At 48.0% G+C, this 15,159-nt stretch overlaps 1 protein-coding gene across 6 annotated transcripts; it reads left to right on the forward strand.

Annotated features, from left to right (window-relative positions):
• Positions 1-230: 230 nt before the first annotated feature.
• On the forward strand, positions 231-14,852 carry HINFP (histone H4 transcription factor). Of its 6 annotated transcripts, none has more exons than XM_019037576.2 (10): positions 231-891; positions 6,207-6,397; positions 10,525-10,754; positions 11,335-11,446; positions 11,630-11,782; positions 12,295-12,372; positions 12,460-12,580; positions 12,663-12,801; positions 12,894-13,018; positions 13,881-14,852. In XM_019037576.2, the coding sequence occupies exons 2-10, from the start codon at positions 6,217-6,219 to the stop codon at positions 14,293-14,295; spliced, it is 1,554 nt and encodes a 517-aa protein (XP_018893121.1). In that variant the 5' UTR covers positions 231-891; positions 6,207-6,216; the 3' UTR covers positions 14,296-14,852. The 6 variants fall into 6 exon arrangements, with proteins under 6 accessions (XP_018893121.1, XP_030872180.1, XP_055211082.1 ...); XM_031016320.2 differs by having other exon boundaries at positions 805-891; positions 13,741-14,852; XM_055355107.1 differs by having other exon boundaries at positions 808-901.
• Positions 14,853-15,159: the final 307 nt, after the last annotated feature.

The raw sequence follows: 15,159 nt of genomic DNA on the forward strand, positions 1-15,159 counted from the left end.
CCTGAAAGCAATAGAATGCCTTTGAATTGTCTGAAGCAGATGGTAACTTGATCAGGTCTGCTTTCTGCAAAGTGGAGAATGCTTTGGAAGGAAGCAAGTGTGCACGCAGCGGGAACCATTAGACTAATGTATAAATCCTGCCTGGAGGTCATCACTGGACAGGGGAGGTGGGGGAGGCGGTGAAGATAAACAAAAGGGGATAAATTTGAAATATCCTGTTTTAAAAGGAGGTAAAATCCACAGAACTTGGCAATGGATTGGATGTGAGAAGTGAGAGGAATCAGTGATGACTGCCAGCTTTCTGACCTGAACGAGTGGATGGATGAAGGGAAGCCGAGTTTTGGGGGGAAAGAGAAACATATAATACCAACATTTAAAACATAATAAGACTAAGAGGCTGAAGGAAAGGGTAGAACCTTCAATCTGAGCCAAGCGGGGCCGACAGCGCTGGGCAGCCTCCCACGCCTTTTTCTCCGCGAGGCCCACGCAACCAGCCAACTAAAGCGAAGAACCACGTGAGGGAGACCCCACTGGGGACCAGCGCGAGCCCTGCGCATGCCCGTTGGGTCCCGGAGGCCGAGCCTGCGCAGTTAGCGGAACTCAGGCCCATAGGCTCCCCGCCTTTGCGTCGCCCTGAGCATCGAGGCGCGGTCATGTGCTACCTTTTGCACGTATCCTGTCGCCCCTCTGTCCGCCCGGGACGCCTAGCCCCACCCACCGTTCCCGCCCCTTCCGTGTTTTGGTGCGCACGGGTTCCGCCAGACACAGCTACCATTGGCTGTCAGTCGGATCCGAGAACGACGATTGGCTTTCCTTGACCGTCCCTCAAGCGCCTCTCCGGAGATGGTCTGAGGTGGGAGAAGAGCTGAAGAGACCTGGAGCCGACAGACGGTAAGCTGGGGTATGTGCTCTGCAGGGGCTGCAGGAGGCCAAGCTCTTCCCGAGCCACCTCGGCGAGTATTCTTGCCGCTTGGCCACGCTGGTCTGCCCTGGTCCGGTCCCCTCACCCCGACTGGAACCTCCCTGCTTTCTAGTCTAGGGGCTTTGCTGCGGCTGAGACTCGGTCGCCGCCACGCCTTAGCGTGAAGGATTCCGGGAAGCCTGCGGGACTGCGAGTGGAGAGGTTTTGCCCAACGGGACGGTCTCCTTCCTTCTGTCCAAATTCTACCTGTCCTTCGAGGCGTGGTGCGGGCCCCGCTGCTTAGGGGAGACTTCCTTTTCGCCTGACCGCGGAGGTGTCTCTCTGTCCCGGTCTCCCTCATCGGGTACTTTGTTTTGGTCGTTGTCTTCACCTATCAGTCTTATCTTTTTGGCCAAATTATGAGTTCTTAGGCGTTTAGGACCCTCTTTTTCTTGAATACCACAGTTCATTCATTGTCTTGCGTTACAGTATATGCCCTCTTAAGTGTTAAGAGGGTAGAGTGAAGATCATGCCCCTATCTCCTTAGAGTAGAAACAAGCGACACAGAAAGAGAAATTAAAGAAGACAGGAGGACAGTCAGAGAGCGTCAGGGAGTTTTGCCTAGGTTTCAGATCATTCTGTATCGCCAGCTAGCTTGCCTCCTTGGACTTACCCACCAGTCTAACAGCAGGTGTATGTTTAGAATATTTGTGCTCGGCACAGTGTAGGGACACAGGCAGGTGCGATATGGTTTCCGCTCAGAAGCTTCTTATAGTCCAATTGGGTAAACGAGACTAGAACACATAAAACGACCATGGCAACATGAAAATGGGGTTGAGGTTTTATGGTGTCAGCTGTGCCAGCCATAGAACTAAGGAGCAAGAGTAGATTCAGGGATGGGGTAGTTTAGGAAGGCTTCCCAGAATGTGATTATCTCCTGATATTTATTGAGTACCTGGGGTGTGCAAAGCTCTTGTGCTGAATCTGAGAATGAGAAGTGAGTAAGTGATGGCCACTGTCCTGAGAAACTCCTAGTCTAGGGGAAACAAGTTTCATTGCATTGATAGCAAAGATGTGTGTGGATGCCGTGGGCAAGAGATGGGATATGCCAGCTGTACCTGGATGAATTGGGAAGGGGGTCATCAAAGAGAAGACTTTGGGGTTTGAAGGGCGAATAGAAGTTGCATAGGCAGGCCTGTCGCGGTGGCTCACACCTGTAATCCCAGCACTTTGTGAGGCCGAGGCGGGCGGATCACTTGAGGTCAGGAGTTTGAGACCAGCCTGACCAACATGGCAAGACCTCATCTCTACTAATACTACAAAAATTAGCTGGGCGTGGTGGTGCGTGCTTATAGACCCAGCTATAATACTTCGGAGGCTAAGTCACGAGAATCGCTTGAACCTGGGAGGCGGAGGTTGCAGTGAGCCCAGATCACACCACTGCACTCCAGCCTGGGCGACAGAGCAAGACTCCATCTCCAAAAAAAAAAAAAAAAAAAAAAGAAGAACTTGCGTAGGCAGAGAGTTTTAGGAGAATGTAGAGTATTCAGAGACAAAGATGATTGAATCAGAGGAAGAGGGAATGAAGTATGGGTGAGGAAGCCAGAGAACAGCATCATGTGGGAGAAAGATCATGATCTTTGGGTTGGAATGAGGGTGCTCTTACATCAGATGAAGTGTAGAGAGGACTCACCACAGGGCTGACACACTGTAGCTTCTCAATAGATGTTCGTTTCCCTACCTAGACCTGGAGAAGTAAAATTGAGACCACTTTGAGAAGAGCCTTGCATTTCATACTGTAATAGTCAGAGGAGGTGTGGGATTTTATGACTTTTGAAGCTTTTTTCTACTTTTCTTACCCCAACATTATAAAAGCAGTCAATATTCAATATTTCTTTCCTCCCTTTTTTTTTTTTTTTTTTTGACAGGGTCTGGGTCTGCCGCCCAGGATGGAGTACAATGGTGTGATCTTGGCTCTTTGCAACCTCTGCCTCCTGGGCTCAAGCCATCCTCCCACCTGAACCTCCCAAGTAGCGGGACTACAGGTGCATGCTACCACATCGGCTGATTTTTTTTTTTTTTTTTTTTTTTTTTTTTTGAGATTGAATCTTGCTCTTTCGCTAGGCTGGAGTGCAATGGTGCTATCTCGGCTCACTGCAACCTCTGTCTCCTGGGTTCAAGTGATTCCCCTGCCTCAGCCTCCATAGTAGCTGGGACTACAGGCATGTGCCACCACACCTAGCTAATTTTTTGTATTTGGCCAGGATGGTCTCAATCTCCTGACCTTGTGATCCACCCACCTCGGCCTCCCAAAGTGCTGGGATTACAGGCATAAGCCACTGCGCCCGGCTGATTTTTGTATTTTTAGTAGAGACGGAATTTTGCCATGTTGCCCAGGCTGGTCACAAACTCCTGAGCTCAAGCCATTTGCTCACCTCAGCCTCCCAAAGTGCTAAGATCGTGAGCCACTGCACTCAGCCCAGCAGTCAATATTTGTAATAGGGATTCACTATTAGTCTGTGAGCAGCTCAGCAACCCTATATGCACCCCAGAGTGTTAAGGATGACTGGATTCTTCTCTGAGGAGGAGAAAAGGCTATGTAGGTACAGTAGGTATAGTGGGTTCAGAAAAGCCTGTATTGGAGGCATGAAGGATCTTCTGTTTTTTCGTATTTTCTGTTTTTTTTCCTTTTAGTATTCAGTAAAGGCCTTTTTTCAGAGTTCCCACCTGTCTCAGGTAGGCCAGAGAGAGCAACATGGTGGGGTCAGCAAGAATCCGTGAGAATTCCTGAGGAGAAGGTGACACTCAGGAGACAGAGCGAAGGCCGGCTAGTGTCCTCTCTCTAGCAGAAATTTTGCTTGCAACGTCACCCTCTGTTCTGTGTTTCGTTTATTCTTTAATTGTTACTCAAAGTATGCTTCTGGAACTCCTTGCATCACAACTGGGGTGCTGAGTTAAAAGGGCAGATTTCTAGGCTTAACCCCTGCCTTCCTGAATCCGAACTTCTCAGGCAGGCGCTGGATAACTACATTCGTGTGCAGATCTAAAATTGAGAACTACCTGGGCATGGTGGCTCCCATCTATAATCCCAGCACTCTGGGAGGCTGAGGCGGGTGGATCACCTGAGGACAGAAGTTCGAGACCAGCCTGGCCATCATGGTGAAACTCTGTCTCTAGTAAAAATACAAAAATTAGCCGGGCGTGGTGACACACCTGTAATCCCAGCTACTCAGGAGGCTGAGGCAGGAGAATCTCTGGAACCCGGCAGGTGGAGGTTGCAGTGAGCTGAGATTGCGCCACTGCATTCCAGCCTGGGCAACAGCGAGACTCTGTCTCAAAAAATAAAAATAAAATAAAATAAAATTGAGAACCTTTAGTTTTTTGTTTGTGTGTGTGTGTGTGTGTTTTTTGTTTTTTTTTTTTTTTTTGAGGCAGAGTCTTACTCTGTTGCCCAGGCTGGAGTACAGTGGCACGATCTCGGCTCATTGCGGCTTCTGCCTTCCAAGTTCAAGCGATTCTCCTGCCTCAGCCTCCCGAGTAGCTGGGATTACAGGCTTGTGCCACCACGCCTGGCTAATTTTTGTATTTTTAGTAGAGACAGGGTTTCACCATGTTGGCCAGGCTGGTCTCGAACTCCTGACTTCAGATGATCCACCTGTCTTGGCCTCCCAGAGTGCTGGGATTAGAGGTGTGCACCACTGCGCCCAGCCGAGAACCTTCAGTTTCATGTTTATCTTTCTTCAATAAATATTTATTACAGACTGGGTGCAGTGGCTCATGCCTGTAACTCCAACACTTTGGGAATCTGAGGCAGATGGATTGCTTGAGTCCAAGAATTCGAGACCAGCCTGGGCAACATGGCAAAACCCTGTCACTACAAAAACAAAACAAAACAAAAATTAGACAGATGTGGTGGCGCATGCTTGTGGTCCCAGTTACTTGGGAGGCTGAGGTAGGAGGATCTCCTGAGCCTGGGGAGGTCGAAGCTTCAGTGAGCTGTGATTGTGCCACTGTACTCCAGCCTGGGTGACAGGGTGAGACTCTGTCTCAAGAAAAAAAATATTTATTACATGCCTAAGCATGCCTAGCAGTGTATAGACACCCAAGGTGCAGTATAAACTACACAGATACGGCTTTTTATGTTCAAATGGAATCTACATTTTAACAGAAGGTATTAGCAGAGTGGTGGAGTAAACCATTGGATAGGTTAGGTAAAGGCAGATTGTATGGCACTGTGAAAGTCTGGCAGGGGACTTATGATTCAATAAGAAATAAGGAGCTTGTAGGCTCATCTGTAGGCTCTATGGAGTAGAACCGTATATGGACTAGAGTCAGCCCAACATGACCCTACCATTACCACTAGTGTGTGGCCGTGAGCAAGTCAGTTGACCTCTGGAACTTCAGGTGTTTATCTATAAATGAGGTTAAAAATAGCACCTACCGGCTGGGCGTGGTGGCTCACACCTATGATCCCAGCACTTTGGGAAGCCAAGGTGGGTGGATCACCTGAGGTCAGGAGTTTGAGACCAGCCTGACCAACATGGGGAAGAAACCCTGTCTCTACTAAAAATATAAAAATTAGCCAGGCGTGGTGGCGGGCGCCTGTAATCCCAGCTACTCAAGAGGCTGAGGCAGGAGAATCGCTTGAACCCGGGAGGCGGAGGTTGCAGTGAGCCAAAATCGAGCCATTGCACTCCAGCCTGGGAGATGAGCGAAACTCAATCTTAAAAAAAAAAAAAAAAAAAGCACCTATGGCAAAGGGTGGTGTTGGTAATTAAATGACATAATGCAAATAAAATGCTTACTGTGGTGCTTGACATATAGTAAGTGTGAAATTAAAAACAAAAAGATTATTATCTTCATTTTGCAGATGAGAGTATTCAGAAGTTAAGTTCTTGACAAAGGTCATACAGCTAGTAGGTGGTAGACAGTGGAGCCAGGATTTGAACCGTGATCCTTCTCAAAAGCCATCTGTTTGAACCTGAGCATTGTTCTGCCTCACAGAGGAATAATTCCTTCTTGGTGGGTTGCTCCGAAGCTTCATGAGAAAACGTCTGTTAAAGCGTTTAGCTCAGTGCCTGGCACACACTCAATAGTGTTAGTTTTTGTTTTCCCTTTCCACAAACACCAGACATCTTCCAGGGATTTAAGGAATTACTCCATCCTTACTGTGAACGGGCAGGGTTTCTCATGGGTCACTGGAACAACACGTGCTGATTCTAGGCAGGCTGCCTGCCCAGCTTTTTGCCCTCAGCAGCACCTGAGTGGAATTCTTGCAGCTGTGGATTTCTTCCTCTTCCTCTAGGGTGAAGGCCATGCCGCCTCCTGGGAAAGTTCCCCGAAAGGAGAATCTGTGGCTACAGTGTGAGTGGGGGTCCTGCTCCTTTGTGTGCTCAACCATGGAAAAGTTCTTTGAGCATGTCACTCAGCACCTGCAGCAGCACCTGCATGGCTCTGGGGAGGAGGAGGAAGAGGAAGAGGAGGATGACCCACTTGGTAAGAGAGTAGGACACAGGAAGGGGAGGAGCTCAAGGAAAGGTGGAAAATCTGACTTTCTTTTCCTTAGAGGGAGAAGGCGGCCTAAGAGAATGGTGGTTTATTTTCCTAATTGTTTTTGTTGTATATAAAAACATTGTAAACTCATTTATAGAAAACTCAGTCAACAAGGATATAAGGAATAAATCTGCCATCCTGCCATCAAGAAGTAATTGCTGACAGTACTTTAGTGAACATTATTTTTGACATCTCTCTGCATGTTTACATATATTTAAATACAGATGAATGTGCTTTTTTTTTTTTAATCATTCTGTACAAGTTGTTGGCAACCTGTGTTTTGTTGTTGTGTTTTTTTTTTTTTTTTTTTTACTCTTCTAGTATTCCCAATTTTTTTTTTCTTTTACTGCAACCAGTCAGAAATACATCTTACTTTTTAGAGACAGGGCTTCATCTTGTCACCCAGGTTGGAGTCCAGTGTCATGATCATAGCTCACTGCAGCCTTCAACACTCAAGGGATCCTCCTGCCTCAACCTCCCGAGTAGTTAGGACTGCAGGCATGTACCACCACCACACGCCAATTTTTTTAAAAATTTTTTTTAGAGACGGGATCTTGCTTAGGTTGCCCACTGATCTCAAACTCCTGGCCTCGAGCAATCCTCCTACCTTAGCCTCCTGAGTAGCTGGGACTATTGGCTTGTGCCACCAAGTCCAACCCCACTCCCACCTTCCAATTTTTTTTTTTTTTTGAGACGGAGTCTTGCTCTGTTGCCAGGTTGGAGTGCAATGGTTCGATCTCGGCTCACTGCAGCCTTTGCCTCCCAGGTTCAAGCAATTCTCCTGTCTCAGCCTCTTGAGTAGCTGGGACTACAGGCGCGCGCCACCACGCCTAACTAATTTTTGTACTTTTAGTAGAGATGGGGTTTCACCATGTTGGCCAGGATGGTCTCGATCTCTTGATCTCATGATCCGCCCACCTCGGCCTCCCAAAGTGCTGGGATTACAGGCGTGAGCCACTGCGCCTGGCCCCATCTCACACTTTTTAACCTTTGTCTGACTTATGTTTTAGGTATGCCTTTTATCAATAGCAAATAACTGGGATTTTAATAAAATCCAATCTGAAAACAATAACAGTAGTGAACTGTATTCTATAGTACCTACTGTGTGTTAAGTATTGCTGGGTACTTTATTTTTTTTTTGAGATGGAGTCTCGTTCTTGTTGCCCAGGCTGTAGTGCAGTGGTGCAATCTCGGCTCACTGCAACCTCTGCCTCCTCGGTTCAAGCGATTCTTCTGCCTCAGCCTCCTGGGTAGCTGGGATTACAGGTGCGTGCCACTACGCCCGTCTAATTTTTTTTTGTATTTTTAGTAGAGACAGGCTTTCACCATGTTAGCCAGGATGCCCCTGTTGGCCAGCCTGGTCTTGAACTCCTGACCTCAGGTGATCCGTCCGCCTCAGCCTCCCAAAGTGCTGGGATTATAGACGTGAGCCACCATGCCCGGCCGGTACTTTTTTAAACCTACATTAAAGCACTATTTCCCAAAGAGCCTATGAGATAGGCACTATTATTATTATTATTTATTATTATTATTTTTAGATGGAGTCTTGCTCTGTTGCCAGGCTGGAGTGTGGTGGTGCGATCTCAGCTCACTGCAACCTCCACCTCCCAAGTTCAAGCAATTCTACTGCCTCAGCCTCCCGAGTAGCTGGGATTACAGGCACATGCCACTATGCCCAGCTAATTTTTTTTTGTATTTTTAGTAGAGACGGGGTTTCACTGTGTTAGCCAGGATGGGATAGGCACTATTATTATACCATTTTACAAATAAGGAAATGGAGGCACAGAGGAATAAAATAACTTGCCCAAAGTCACAGTACTAATAAGTGTGGCAGGATTTAAAAGAAAAAGAAAAAAAAAACTTTTTTTCAGAGTAAGATGGAGTCTTACTCTGTTGCCCAGGCTAGAGTGCAATGGCGTGATCTCAGCTAATTGCAACCTCCGCCTCCTGGGTTCAAGTGATTCTCCTGCTTCAGCCTCCCGAGTAGCTGAGATTACAGGTGCCCACCACCACGCCTGGGTAATTTTTGTATTTTTAGTAGAGACAGGATTTCACCATATTGGCCAGGCTGGTCCCAAACTCCTGACCTTGTGATCTGCCTGCCTCGGCCTCCCAAAGTGTTGGGATTACAGGCGTGAGCCACCGCGCCCGACCAAAGCAACTTTTTTTTTAGAGACAGAGTCTTGCTATGTTACCCAGGTTGATCTTAAACTCTTGGCCTCAAGTGATCCTCCTGCCTCAGCATGCTGAGCAGCTGGGACTATAAGCATAAGCCACTGCATCTGGCAGGAATACATTTTTCTTTTCTTTTTTTTTTTTTTTTTTTTTGTGGGAGTGCAGTGGCTCGATCTCCGCTCACTGCAAGGTCCGCCTCCCGGGTTCATGCCACTCTCGTGCCTCAGCCTCCCAAATAGCTGGGACTACAGGCGCCCACCACCAAGCCCAGCTAATTTTTTTTTTGTATTTTTTAGTAGAGACGGGGTTTGACTGTGTTAGCCAGGATGGTCTCGATCTCCTGACCTCGTGATCTGTCTGCCTCGGCCTCCCAAAGTGCTGGAATTACAGGCGTGAGTCACCGTGCCTGGCCTTTTCTTTTTTAATTATATTTTTATTTTGCCTGTGACTCAGCCATCAGGAGGTTCTGAGAACAAGTGTCGAAGGAATACATTTTGTATCACAACCTTGTACACCAAAGTTAAAGAAAAAAACTTGAAATAATACTTTTTTTTTTTAAACTGAATGCTTTCTGCAGTGTTCTATCCTATTCTCTTTTATTTAAAAAGAAAATGTGGCTTTTTTTTTTTTTTTTTTGAGACCGAGTTTCCCTCTTTTTGCCCAGGCTGGAGTGCAATGGCGTGATCTCGGCTCACTGGAGTCTCCACTCACTGCAATCTCTGCCTCCCGGGTTCAAGCGATTCTCCTCCCTCAGCCTCCCGAGTAACTGGGATTACAGGCATGCGCCACCACACCCACATAATTTTGTATTTTTAGTAGAGACAGTGTTTCTCCATGTTGGTCAGGCTGATCTCGAACTCCCGACCTCAGGTGATCTACCCACCTCAGCCTCCCAAAGTGCTGGGATTACAGGCGTGAGCCACCGCACCCGGCCCAAAATGTGGTTGATAGTTCACTGAACTGATTTCATCACCCACTAGTGGGTCACAACACAGTCTGAAAAACTCTATTCTACAGGAAATATGGAGGCAGCTCTCCTTCTCTCACCCCAAATTCTGTTTTAAGTCTGATGACTATGAACCATAATTGATAGTTTCAAAATTCAAGTCATATTTATACAAAGGCAAAATTGGGGAATGATTATATTTTCTAAAGTATCTGTGTTTCAAAACAAGTTAACTTATATAAAGCGCTGAAAATACAGTGCTTAGGGATGCTAGAGAGATAGGAAATGGATTGGAAGAGTTGATGGGGCCTTCTTGGAGAAGGCAGATCTTGAGCAAAACATGAGGGGAAGGAGGACTGGTGGTTTTACAAGGAGAAGTGGGAGGTGTCAGATCGAGAGGCAGCATCTTCATCAGGAACTGCAGAAACTCAAGTCAGAGGACTTGCATGCCGGCCATTTCTGCTGTCTGTTTCTGGCATAGGCCTTGCACACACTCTCACCTCTGCCTAGACCACACTTCTTCACCTATTTACAGATACTCATCCATCGTACTTCAGAGTTCAACATGGGGACGCTTCTCAGAACACCATGTCAAATGACCTCTGTTTAATGCTTTTATAGCACCATGTATATCCCCGCTTTGTAACACTCATCACTGGTTGCAGTTTTATATTTATAGATCTGATTATTTGATGAATATGCTTTCTCCCTGACTGAAAGCTATGTGAGGGCAAGGAGTGGGACACTTTTTACTTGTTATAGTCCCTCTAACTGGCACACAATTTATGGTCATTAAATACTGGTATTTGCTAAATGAACCCTGGTAATTTGGTTAGAGTCCAGCCTCCTCACGAGTCCAGCCTCCTCACTGTCTGTTTAGTGCTGCAGGTGGAAGGTGATCTGAGCCTTGGAAAGTGTCAGACTCTTCCTTTTAAACCCCTTTCTACAGAGGAAGAATTCTCCTGCTTGTGGCAGGAATGTGGCTTTTGTTCTCTGGACAGTTCTGCTGACCTCATCCGCCATGTCTACTTCCACTGCTACCACACCAAGCTGAAACAGTGGGGGCTGCAGGCCTTGCAAAGCCAGGCTGACCTTGGCCCCTGCATCCTGGACTTCCAGAGCCGGAACGTCATCCCTGATATCCCTGACCACTTCCTGTGTCTGTGGGAGCACTGTGAGGTCAGCAGGCAGTGCCAGTAATTGGGGTGGAAGGAAGCTGGGGGTCTTAACTCTGATGCCTTGTCCCTTTCAGGGATGCCTTATATTTCCAAGATTCCTGCTAATATCTCTCTTCCATTTCTTTTGCTCTTTTAAAATTTGTTTATTTTTTACACACAGGCTCTTGATCTGAAGCCCAGGCTAGAGTGCAGTGGTGCAATCATAGCTCACTGTAACCTTGAACTCCTGGGCTCAAGCAATCCTCCCACCTCAGCCTCCCAAGTAGCTAGGACTACAGGCATGTACCACCATGCCCTGCTAACTTCTAAATTTTTTGTAGAGACAAGGTCTGGGTATGTTGCCCAGGCTGGTCTCGAACTCTTGGCCTCAAGTGATTCTCCTGCCTCAGCCTCTCAAAGTGCTGGGATTACAGGGTTTAGCAACCACACCCAGCCACTCCTCCATTTCTGTGTAGTGCCTTTCCTCAAAATTTCCCATCCCCATCAAGTTAATTTGGGAGACAGCCAAGAATTCTTTGGGCACATAGGGGTGAGTCCCTCTACCCACCCTCAGTCCTCACCCCAAGTTGCCCCTGGCACAGAATTCCTTCGACAATCCTGAGTGGTTTTATCGGCATGTGGAAGCACACAGTCTGTGCTGTGAATACGAAGCAGTCGGCAAGGACAACCCGGTGGTGCTGTGTGGCTGGAAAGGTAGGGCTGCTTCTTAACTTGTGGCTTCTGGAGGAAACGCTGGGGTTGCTGAAGAGCTGGGACAGAAAGGGATAGGGGTCCTACAGGGGCAAGGTTGACTGCCGGCTGGAGAGACTCAGGGGTACCAGATCCTAGGCAAAACTGGGGTTTTGTGGCTGGAGACTGATAGGGCTTCCTTCCCAGGCTGTACCTGCACCTTCAAGGACCGCAGTAAACTTCGAGAGCACCTCCGCAGCCATACCCAGGAGAAAGTGGTAGCCTGCCCCACCTGTGGGGGCATGTTTGCCAACAATACCAAGTTCTTAGATCACATCCGTCGCCAGACCTCATTGGATCGTAAGTAGTCAGAGGAAGTGGGGTGGATGCAGGCTGTCCTGCTTGGAATGGGTTAGGGGCATGTTTCTAGTGGGGGTGGCCACTGAAGAGACCTGCCTTTTGGCTGCCTCTTCTTTTTGGGCTCAGGCACCTCCCATAGTCTCTTTGCTGATTCAGATTCGTAGACATTGTTATTCAGTACTTACTGTACCTCGTATCAGTTACTTAGGGAATCCTCACAACAGTCCCATGAGGTAGGCTTCTTATCCCCCTTTTTGCAGATGAGGAAACTGAGGCTCAGAGAGGTTAAATCACTTACCTGAGATCACACAGCTAGTAAGTGGTGAAGCTGGAATTCTAACTCAGGTTCTCTAAGTCCCATGCTCTTTCCATGATACTGTGTCCATTCATAGCTCCCTAAGCTCTCCTTTCTCCTTGGGTGGTTCCCTTCTGCCTGGGATGGTTCCCCTCTCCTTTCTGTGCCTCTCCACTATCCCCTACAGCCCTCCTTTCTTCTGCCTGCCCCACCCCAGAGCAGCACTTCCAGTGTTCTCACTGTTCCAAGAGATTTGCCACAGAGCGGCTATTGCGGGACCACATGCGCAACCATGGTGAGTGGCCTGCGGCCCACAGCCTCCCTGCTGCCCTCCAAGGTTCCACAAGTTCTCACATCACAGCCTCCTCTCTGCTTCTCTCAGTGAATCACTATAAGTGCCCTCTGTGTGACATGACCTGCCCGCTGCCTTCCTCCCTCCGCAACCACATGCGCTTTCGTCACAGTGAGGACCGGCCCTTTAAATGTGACTGTTGTGACTACAGGTAAGGGGGACCAGGGAGCAGAAAACAGCTCATGTTCCAGTGTTCCCCATGTCCTCCAATCCCTCCTGATTTCTCATGGCAGCTGCAAGAATCTTATTGACCTCCAGAAGCACCTGGATACCCACAGCGAGGAGCCAGCCTACAGGTGTGATTTTGAGAACTGCACCTTCAGTGCCCGATCCCTCTGCTCTATCAAGTCCCATTACCGCAAAGTACATGAAGTGAGTGGGGCTGGTGTTGGGAAGGACTAGTGGAAGTATGGGGGACCCTGGGGTGAAGAGCTGGTCTCATTTCTCCCTTCCTTCCCCATCAGGGAGACTCTGAGCCAAGGTACAAATGTCATGTGTGTGACAAATGCTTCACACGGGGCAACAACCTCACCGTGCACCTTCGCAAGAAGCACCAGTTCAAGTGGCCCTCAGGGCATCCCCGTTTTCGGTATGTCTCTCAACCCTCCTTCCCAGAGTAACACACTTGTTTTTATACCTTTTCAACCAGTTTTAAAAACCTTAATTTGGGTCGGGCGCGGTGGCTCACGCCTGTAATCCCAGCACTTTGGGAGGCCAAGGTGGGCGGATCATGAGGTCAGGAGTTCGAGACCAGCCTGGCCAACATGGTGAAACTCCGTCTCTACTAAAAATACAAAAAGTAGCTGAGCATGGTGGCACATGCCTGTAGTCCCAGCTACTTGGGAGGCTGAGGTGGGAGAATCACTTGAACCCAGAAGGCGGAGGTTGTAGTGAGCTGAGATCACGCCACTGCACTCCAACCTGGGTGACAGAGACTCCATCTCAAAAAAATAAATAAATAAATAAATAAAACCTTAATTTGATGGTGGTTTTATGTCTGCCATTTCCATTTAGATTCAAAGAATCCTAAGAATAATGGTGGAGCAAAGCTTATTTTTCTGTTTTTTGAATCTTGTAAGGCATGGTGCCAAACCCAATAAATGGTGCCAAAAAGTCCTGCAGCTGGAACTAGAGCTAGAGTCTAAGGGTTCTGATCCTTAGCTCCAAGGCCTTCTCATAAATCCTTTGACACTTTCACCCTCCAACACAGTCAGTCAGTCTCTGTTTTTCTGGTTGGGTTTCTATATAAAACTTTCCATTTTGAGTAATGATCTTTCCCTCTTGCCTTTTCTTCTACATATTCCAATAAAGACCTTTTTTGTCTTCAACTCCTGTCACTTGGAATCCAGGACTTCTTCCATCCCTCATGTTTGTTCCTCACTTTGCCAGCCTTGGCCATTTCTGTATCCCCCTGCCTGGGTTTGCTGCCCTTTATGCTCCTACCTCACCAGGTACAAGGAACATGAAGATGGCTATATGCGGCTGCAGCTGGTTCGCTACGAGAGTGTAGAGCTGACACAGCAACTGCTGCGGCAACCACAAGAGGGATCGGGCCTGGGAACGTCGCTGAACGAGAGCAGCCTGCAGGGCATTATTCTAGAAACAGTGCCAGGGGAGCCAGGACGTAAGGAAGAGGAAGAGGAGGGCAAGGGTAGCGAAGGGACAGCCCTCTCAGCCTCTCAGGACAACCCCAGTTCTGTCATCCACGTGGTGAATCAGACCAATGCCCAAGGCCAGCAAGAGATTGTCTACTATGTGCTGTCTGAAGCCCCAGGGGAGCCTCCCCCAGCCCCTGAGCCACCTTCAGGGGGCATCATGGAAAAGCTTCAAGGAATAGCTGAGGAGCCAGAGATCCAGATGGTTTGAAGGCCGCAGAGCCAGACCATTTCTTCCCCAGGTCCTGGAGTTTGAGCCAGGCAAGTGGCAGTGACCCTAGTGGGCAGCCGTTGCCAATGGATGCCTTTAGGAGTGGTGCCGAGAGCAGTGTGGTCCACTCTGGCCTGGGTTTGCATCATTCTGCAGACTCTAAAGACTTCCCTTTTCTGCTAGACTACATTTTGTGGGGAGCCTGAGGACTTTGGATTCTTTGAGGGGATCCTGGATGTGTGTGTTCTTGTTAAAGAGGCTGTTATCAGGCTTAACCATAACCCTCAAGATCTACTTGACAGTGATTAAATCCTTAGCTCACATCCATTCCCATCTTTCAGGCTCCTTAGGCCCAAGGATGGCATGTGACTGGTCCCTACAAGGGTCTTTTCTTTGTCACCAGCCAAGGCATTGATAACCAAGTAGCCATTTTCCTCTTAAGGTTTCCTCTACAACCCCAAGGACTTTCATGATTATCCTCAGGGACAGGATTGGAGGCATTGAGCGTGTTTATTAACAAATTGTTTTTGGTAATAAAATAAATGCTTGGACTCTTATTTATTTATTCTTACATTTGGTGGCAGTTTACTAGGTAATGAGGAGATATAGCCACCCAGAAGAGGAGCTGAATAGTTAGGCTTGTTCCCCTTCTGGTGACTCAGGTGGTTTGTTTTTTGTTTGCTTAACTATCCTGTTGTCTTCTCCTCCTCCCCTTGGTGAAACTTCGCTATTCTCAGAGCGTATGCCATTTCCATGGTGGTCCCAGGTGTTTGGCTGTGAGTGGGCAGTAGTGGTGCTATAGAATGAACAAGAATGGGCTCACTGGGAGGATAGGGCAGCTGACCGTGGCCTCACTCTGAATAC

The sequence above is a fragment of the Gorilla gorilla genome, chromosome 9 (assembly GCF_029281585.2).
Source record: "Gorilla gorilla gorilla isolate KB3781 chromosome 9, NHGRI_mGorGor1-v2.1_pri, whole genome shotgun sequence".
Taxonomy (NCBI): domain Eukaryota; kingdom Metazoa; phylum Chordata; class Mammalia; order Primates; family Hominidae; genus Gorilla; species Gorilla gorilla.

Excerpts from the sequence above, each read along its gene's own strand:
- HINFP (XM_019037576.2), top strand. The coding sequence starts at position 6,217 with ATGCCGCCTCCTGGGAAAGTTCCCCGAAAGGAGAATCTGTGGCTACAG. Across the intron at positions 11,447-11,629 it reads GGTGCTGTGTGGCTGGAAAG|GCTGTACCTGCACCTTCAAG; the intron begins GTAGGGCTGCTT and ends CTTCCTTCCCAG. Across the intron at positions 11,783-12,294 it reads TCGCCAGACCTCATTGGATC|AGCAGCACTTCCAGTGTTCT; the intron begins GTAAGTAGTCAG and ends GCCCCACCCCAG.